The sequence below is a fragment of the Propithecus coquereli genome, unplaced genomic scaffold, assembly GCF_000956105.1.
Source record: "Propithecus coquereli isolate 6110/MARCELLA unplaced genomic scaffold, Pcoq_1.0 Scaffold4, whole genome shotgun sequence".
NCBI classification, from domain to species: domain Eukaryota; kingdom Metazoa; phylum Chordata; class Mammalia; order Primates; family Indriidae; genus Propithecus; species Propithecus coquereli.
The window spans coordinates 2339198-2347444 of record NW_012149729.1 but is presented as its reverse complement, the minus strand read 5'-3'; the positions used below and the strand labels follow the sequence as shown (position 1 = coordinate 2347444).

The following is an 8247-nucleotide window of genomic DNA, read 5'->3' as shown; positions in this document are numbered from 1 at the left end:
CCCTAAAATTAGTTGAACTTTTCTCCTTGCTGCTTAATTGACCCTATATCATCTATATGCTAGCAAGCAATGGCATGACTCCCATTACGCAAACTTCTCACAAAAGACAACTTCCACAAGAGGACTGTGCTGATGGGGAGATTATATCTGGATAAAATTCCCATGGAGGCCTCCCAGAGAAGAAGGTGCAAAGTGGACTATTTCACTTTGGTGGGTTGACTGTGTAATTCTGCAAGCTGCTGTGCTGGGCTCCCCAGAGGATGGAAATCTTACTGTTCTTCCTCAAGGAGTCTGATTTTTCAGTGGGTCCCTTCTCTCCTGACCTGCCAGATGGATTCCTATCATCCTTTTCCCTTTCGACTTGTTGGTGAATGTGGGATGTATGTGTAGGTGTTTCTCCCTGGTTGTTTTCCACCTCAAGACCTACTACCAGAGAATTTGGAAAAACACACAAAAAATTGCAGGAAAAAAACCCAAATCAATTATAATCCCATCACCCAGAGGAAAGCTCTGTTAATATTCTGGTGTTTATTCTAATAGTCTTTTTTCCTACATGATGTAAATTCAGATCATACTTTACACTTTCATATATTCAGCTTTTTTCACTTAACACTATATTATGAAACCTTTTCTTTATCATTAATAGTCTTCGTAAGCATAGTTGCTCAATATAGATGTCCTATAATTTACATTTCCCTCATGTTAGATATTTAAGTTGTTTCCAAATTTTAATTAGACAGAATGTGGCAAATATTGACGTGTATGTATACATATTTTGTGAATCTCTCTCAGTAGTAAGAAAAAAATGTAAAAAGGTGAAAGGGTACTACAGTGTTTGATATATTGTCAAACTATTTTCTAGAAATAATTGTAATACTTTATACTCCCCTATATAGGAAATGTGTCTCACCTGGGATTTTTAAAACTGGGTATTACCTTAAAACATTTATGCTAATTTTGCTAGAAAAAATAGTACATCGTTATAGTTTTACTTTGCATTCTTAAAGTATTAATGAGGCTTAATTTTTTTATGTTAATGGAGGATTTCTTTTTTTTGCCTAAATAACATACCCTTGTAAGTTATTAAATTGAGGGTGGTGCTTCTTTGCTTCTTGTACATTTTTTGAATGGTTTTATGAACCATTTGGGGTTCTTTGATGAAGTCTCGCGAGAGCAAGGGATGTGTGTGCTCATACGAAAGTGCCGTTCAGAGCATCCCCGGTCTCCCTGCTCACTCTTTTAAGCTCTTGGTGCTTTCAGGTTCTCTCTTCATTTCCTTATTACCCTCTGATCTCCAATGCCACCCGTGACTGTCTGCTACATCTTAGTGGGAATCTGAATCATTCATTACTTCATCTCTACTTATACAATTAAAGGTCGCAGTTTTTGTCAAAGGTATTTCAAGTATAAATCAAACAGGAAATCCTGGGAGACTTCTAGGAGTGGAGAACCTCAGACGCCACCCTGCCAGCTTTCTCTGTCTGTATCTAAGAGCAGATCTAGAGCCCCAGTGCTGTTACCATGACAAACGGGCTAAATTCAAGGACTGACGACAACTCCAATCTGCCCTGGAGTTAAAACTAATAGTAACAGAACGTGAACGTGGCATAATAAGGTATAACTGGAACAGGTAGTTTTAAAAGGACAATTGCAAGACAAGTCAAAATTCACTGTAAACAAAAAATTCCAAAGTTGTTGACACAGTGTTCATACTTTTTTTGCTCGCGACTTGTCTTAAAATTCAAACTCAAACTTTTTTGTTAGTTATCTTTTAAATTACAATTTCTCAATTAGATATTTAGAAACATAAGACAGGTATTTCTAAAAACAGGTGAAAATTTTTAAATTTGATTTAAAAAGTGAATAAATAATACATTACCTTTGAAACTAGTAGTGAAATGATTTCTTTTACAGTGTTGTCGATCAGATCATCTATTTTTGAATGGTACTGTTGCTGGACATTAAAAGACAAAGATGCATTAATTGACAGGGACACAAAACTTTTGTCATAAGTCAGAAATGCTCTAAAGCTACTAGTTATGACCTATCCGATTTACTTAAAATGATCATTTTGAACATTAAAAGAACAAAACCTTGAAAACGATCCGCCCAATCAACACTTTTTACATTGTGGTTTGAAAATTTTCCCATGTGCACTGTTGAGTTAAGCAGCTAATGGGGTTATTATTTAGATGAATTGAGTTCTTATTCTTATTCAGGCAGAGGAATGTGAAGGATACTTTTTGTCTTCTCCTCTATAATTAAGGTGGCCGTGTATTTTTCTAAAGGGTTGGTTTAGCTGGAGAAGCAAAAAGACTAGAAAAAGATTTAATTAATACTGCATTTCATGTCTGACAACTCTCATTCATAAGTTATTTTAAATGTGCTCTAGAAATAAAATGAGCTCCCAATTGTTCACTCTAAAAGGACCTTTTTGTCAGCACCCGGAGCAGCAGTTTATACAATTCTTACAATATGCTCGAGCAAGGGCAAAATTAAAATTTCATCAACAAAGGTGAATAGATGGTAACAAATTAATAGGCCATAAAAGGTATAATGAAACGGCACTCACTCCCCATAGTTTTATTACCGCTTCCTCATGAAAAAGACGCCTTTAAGTAAATACAAAAAAGATGTATTTAAAATAAACCTGAAAGACTTTATTTTTTGCTTTCTTTAGAGAATACTAGAGGGTTCCATTCTTAAATAAGCAGAGCCTGGGCTTCCAAGGCTTGTGAAGGCACATCCATTTAGACAGTAATTCTTCCTTTAGAAGCATTTATCTGACAGCAGATTGTCCCCAATAGCCACTTCAGAGAAAATGTGACTTGTAAAGACTAACCCTATCTTGATAGTTCAAGGCTTCTTGGAACAGCTAACAAAATGCAAAGAGTAAAAGTACTCAGGTCAGTATAAACATTAGACCAACTTAGCTGCTGGTTGAATGGTTTCCTAAGATGCAAGTTTTTGAAAGCTATTTTTTTTTTTTTCTGAAAACATGTCTCAAAGTTTCCACACAGAACAAAACATCAACTTAGGTCTGCTTTGGAATACTCAGGAATGACACTGCTCCCCTCCCCAAGGGCTTTGACAGTTAGTGTTCATCATCTAACTGTATAAATAATAAAGAAACCATAATTCTTTGGAGTGTCTGAATTATTTTCTTTTCCTGTGAGTGTGTATGTGAGTGTGAGTGCATAATGACAAGTGGTCTAAAATTAACCACATGCATACAAACATGGAACTTTCCAGGTACATATTGCACTCGCCAAAGCTTGTCTGTCTCACTTAAAGCTTTACTGATTCCCAAATTTGTGCTTCCCAGAGGACAAATGGAATGGAAGCACAGAGGGTGGATTTGTACCTCAGTAGTGCCGATGCTTTTACTTTTGGAATAGCTTGAAGAGAAGGAAAAGGGGAGAGAATAAAGAAAAACAAGGCAGAAGAAAAAGAACTCGGAAAAGCTGGCTGGTTCTGACCCAGTCTAAATTATCAATAATTTTCTGAGCCAGGCAGCCCCTCACGTGAACGTATGTGGGGCCCCTGAACAATTCCAGCACACTGGCTGGTCAGGAGGGTAATCCCTCCACAGACACATTGACAAAAAAGGCCTCCCAGCTCGGGCTGCAAGCTGTACAGCTGACGGGGAGTGGAGGAGCTTATGCAAATGGGCTCTCCCTGGCTCCCAGGCTTGACACTCTCCTTTCACATCCTTCTCACTCCAGACCTGTGTCTGCACAGCAAGAGGAAATTAAATGCCAGCCTGAGGCTCCTCTTTGGGGTAAAACAGCAAAGTGACCCAGAAGATGGGCTTCAAGCTTCTCATTTCCCTTTTACATGGAAAGCTCTAAAGCATACAGGGGTTGAGGCACCCAGACCTCCAAACGGGTTCTTAAATGTGTCTTATCCTCAATGTTTACCTCTGTCATAAATTCCATTTTTAACTCAAAGTAATCAAATGTCATCAGAAAGCTCCTGGATGTAAAATAATAGAGCTTCTATATATTAAACTTTTGGGTTGGATTGATTCTGGCAATTCTTTTTTTTTCTTTTTTTGAGACAGGGCTTGACTCTGTCACCCTGTCTAGAGTGTAGTGGCGTCATCATAGCTCACTGCAACCTCAAACTCCTGGGCTCTAGTGATCCTCCTGCCTCAGCCTCCTCAGTAGCTGGGACTACAGGTCCATGCTACCATGTCCAGCTAACTTTTTCTATCATTTTGTAGAGGCAGGATCTCACTCTTGCTCAGTCTGTTCTTGAACTCCTGACCTCAAGTGATCCTCCTGCCTTGGCCTCCCAAAGTGCTAGGATTATAGGCGTGAGCCACTGTGCCCAGCCATTCTGGCAATTCTTAAAATCAAGTGATACTCCACTAAAGAGGTTGTTTGTACCCATTTTATTAAAAAGGAGGGAAGTCAATGAACCCTAAGAGCCATGAAATTCTCCTATAATACATACCTTTAGATTGTTGCTTTCTTTGATACCTGATCTAGCCATAAACAGAGAGGAAGAGAAATGGAGGGGGAGGAGGAGGGAGGGAGAGAGAATAAGAATGAGTAAACACACACACACACACACACACACACACACACACACACACACACACAGTCAAAAAGAAAGGAAAGAAGAAATATATATCTTAAATGTATTACCTAGGGGACAAATCCAGATCGTATGAGGTTTGTTAGGATTTTATAATATGGGATTCTGCTATTATAAATTTACCCAATTAGATCTGACTTATACCCATTTTAAAACTGCTGGGAACTTTCAGAATCTGCACTGGCTGCACAGTTGATATAGGTGGTCTAGAAACATTAGTGGGAGTGGGGAGGTGGCCTGATAATTCCTATTTTACATAGACATTCTGCAAAGATAACAACCTACATAGAGGTAATAGAAAGTTAGCTAGAAAAAGTTAGTCATCAGGGGACCTGGATAGTTTTCAAAGACAAACACAAATACCCCAAAAAGAGATCACAAACAGTTAAAACATAATTTATCTGCATAGACATTTATATTATTTAAGCTAAAATGGATATTTGTTTTTTTCCATTTAGAATAACAGACAATATTTTTGATAAAAATTTGGAAGACTTTTGTTTCCAACAATAAAAGTCTGTAAAATTCTTAATCATAATATTTCAAGTTGGGGTGATAACCTTACATAGTAGGGCTCTGGTAAATTCCAGCTCATTCTTAAGGTAAGTTTCCCCACATCTGTGATCAAAAGTAAACCATTCTCTGCTTTTCCAGCAGATGACTCTGAACTTACATTAAAGAGAACCATTCAGGAATCCTTACCTCATGGTGCTCAGGGAAAACAGAGACAGACACAGTCTGAAATCCTGGCTTCCCTACACTCAGGTGAATAGCGTCATTTCACCTGACTGTTCTCATGCAAACATACAAGAAATGAACACTAATCAAATGCCGTGCAATCCAGCTTTCTTAAAAGGTTTTGAACGTTTTCTTAGGATGAATTTTAAAGGTACTGGATTGTTAGTTCTAGAAATGGAAGCATTTTACTTTAACTGAGAACAAATCCTGCACAAAAGGGGACCCTGCTTCCCTGAGTTGCCCCATTAATGTGTTTTCATCCTCATCCTCAATTGAAGGGACCGTAGGATGAAGTGGTTATGAGGGCAGATGAGTGCTTACAGCCCATGTAGTCATCTGCTTTTGTGCAGTTATGGATAACGAGGATTCTAAACACTGTGGTGGTTTTGTGATCTCAACATCTGTCCCTAAGGGACTGGCCTGAGATTGCTGACTCATTACACACAGCTGTCACATGAGCGGATCATTCACTCACTAATCACTGCATTAAACCCTATTCTGGGCCTCAGCAGAGCATGTTTGCATCATCGTGAGGCATGTACGAAAACAGAATCATAATTTGGAGGCATAGAAAGGACTGCATTGTGGGTAAGGAGTTGGGAAAGATCCATCCCTGTGATGACAACAAGAAAAATACAGTAGAGGTTTTGGAGAAGTAATATAATTCCTTATAATTTAGGGAAAGAAAATCTCTGCTATGTTTAACTGTGTAGTGTGTGTGTGTATATATGTATATATAAAACAATTTTTTAAATTTCTGAATATTACAGGGGGTACAAATGTTATAGTTATATGAATTGCTTTTGTACAGTTTGAGTCAAAGTTATAAGTGTGTCCATCACCCAGATAGTGTACGTTGTATCTGTTAGGTGTGAATTTTCCCATCCCCTCCTCCGCACACCTGCTTGATTTCTGTTGAGTTTTACTACGGTAGGTGTACATCAGTGTTGATTGATTAGCTCCAATTTAATAGTGAATACATGTAGTGTTTGTAACAACCTGTAGTATATATTTTTACATGCTTCCAAATTGTCTAATAATCTAGTTTTTTTCAATGACTTTATTTGCTGCTTTCTATAAAATAGGGTCCACTGGCTCACCTGTGCGTGAAATGTATGCACTAATTTGCAATGATTCTTAACTTCTCTTAGCACATACAGAGAAGGAAAGCCGGTGCAATTATGTGGTACATTTACTGGAGAGAAAAAGCGAAGTAGGAAATCCTTCTTTTGCATTGAGATTCTTGTTTACCACTTTTCAGGGTTGCTAATGGGTTTTACACCTGCACATTTTGAACTATTATTAATTGTGTGAAAGTTGTGGGGAGCTAATTGTCACTGGCGAGAAGGTACAGGTGCAGACATAATGAACAGTAGCAGATTACTCTTCAAAACCATCCACCTATTAATGTAAAGAATCATTTGACAATGCAACAATGTTTGTCATTTTGTCATGTGTGCGTGTGCCTGTTTTTCTTTTTTAAGTACTAGAGTAAGTTGTTTCTTACAGAGGAGGATTTTTAAAGCAGCAACAACAAATCAGTCTGTTCATTTACTCAGCCGATATTTACTCAATGCCTATTATGTGTTGGGTACTGCAGCACATGTCAAAATAAGAACAAATAGATAAACCCAGTATTAATGGGAAGAGAGGCAAGATGATTCTATAAACCAGATGAGAAAAGAATGGATTTATGAAGAGACTTAGGATAATATTCTCAGGCAGACAATCAAAGGCTTACATCTGGGTGTTAAAAAACATGAGGAGATAGACAGGAGCCATTGGTTTCCAAGCCAGCTGCCCACTCATTAGATAATTAGAGATAATAAATCATGTTGTAAGTGATCAGAAAATGATAATTACCGAACATAATATAACACTTACATAACAGTTACTTAACATATTTGTACGTTTGTATGCTGTGATATTAGAAATACACGTTTTCCTCCTAAAATGCTCAAAGAATGAAATGTGTATACCTACATAAATATAAATTATGGCCAAATAGCTAATGTCTATATATGGGTTAGACAGGTATGACATTCACAAGTAGTGTGCCTTCTCAGCTATTTCACAGTTAGCTAAGCCCTTCTGCTTAGACGAGAATTGTTCATATGAGTCATGCTGAGTCTGACTCCCATTTGTCAACTGTAAGACTTGTAAAGATTTCACCTATCCATACAACACAAAAATATTTTGATTTACAAAAAGAAAAGTATGATCTTGTCAGTCCTGTATGATAAAAGTTTTCAAACCATGTACCTTAGAGATTCTGGGGTGGTACTTCAGGACAACTTTTTGTAGGGGAGGGTGAAAGTCTCATGACACAGGCCTGCCTCTTCCCCACCTCTGATGTTGGTTACATCCCAGGCCATGCGTGGGAGGAAAGACTGTATCACGGGTGGGCTCGGACCTCACCGAAGTCCACTACTGGATTCATCTGTATGAGGTGACCTTGGGTGTGGCCTCCTGGTCCAAGGATTTAGGGGTTATCCTATATGTCGTCTAAAGCCTCGAACTCTAAACTCTGGTATTAATGGAAGTATACTATAGACATATGCTTGAAAATGTTAATCATTCTGCTTCTAGGAAGGTGAATACATTTGGTTTTAAATAATTTTACCTTTAAAAATTGAAGAGTAGTTTGTAGATTCTGCTGCCTAACACAGAAGAAACATTATCCTTGATATTATTTAAGGTATTTAGTATTTACAATGTTTTAATGAGTCTCTTGGCTATTGCCATGTTACAGTAAGCTGTTAGCCTTATATGTACACACACAGAAGACAAAAATCTGAAAATGGAGTTAATTATATTAGTTTAATTTGAAAAGATGAAGATAAAAAATAAACATTTACAAAAATAATAACTTAAATGAAAAATGTGCTTTTACAAAAAAAAAAAAAT

General features: G+C 37.5%; 1 protein-coding gene across 1 annotated transcript in view; it reads right to left on the bottom strand.

Annotated features, from left to right (window-relative positions):
• The window catches only part of CADPS2 (Ca++-dependent secretion activator 2), a 645614-nt gene that overhangs the window by 57722 nt on the left and 579645 nt on the right, over positions 1-8247 (bottom strand). Inside the window, exon 22 of the mRNA XM_012652730.1 lies at positions 1880-1954. Within this exon, the coding sequence (XP_012508184.1) occupies positions 1880-1954 (75 nt within the window). The remainder of the gene's footprint in view (positions 1-1879; positions 1955-8247) is intronic.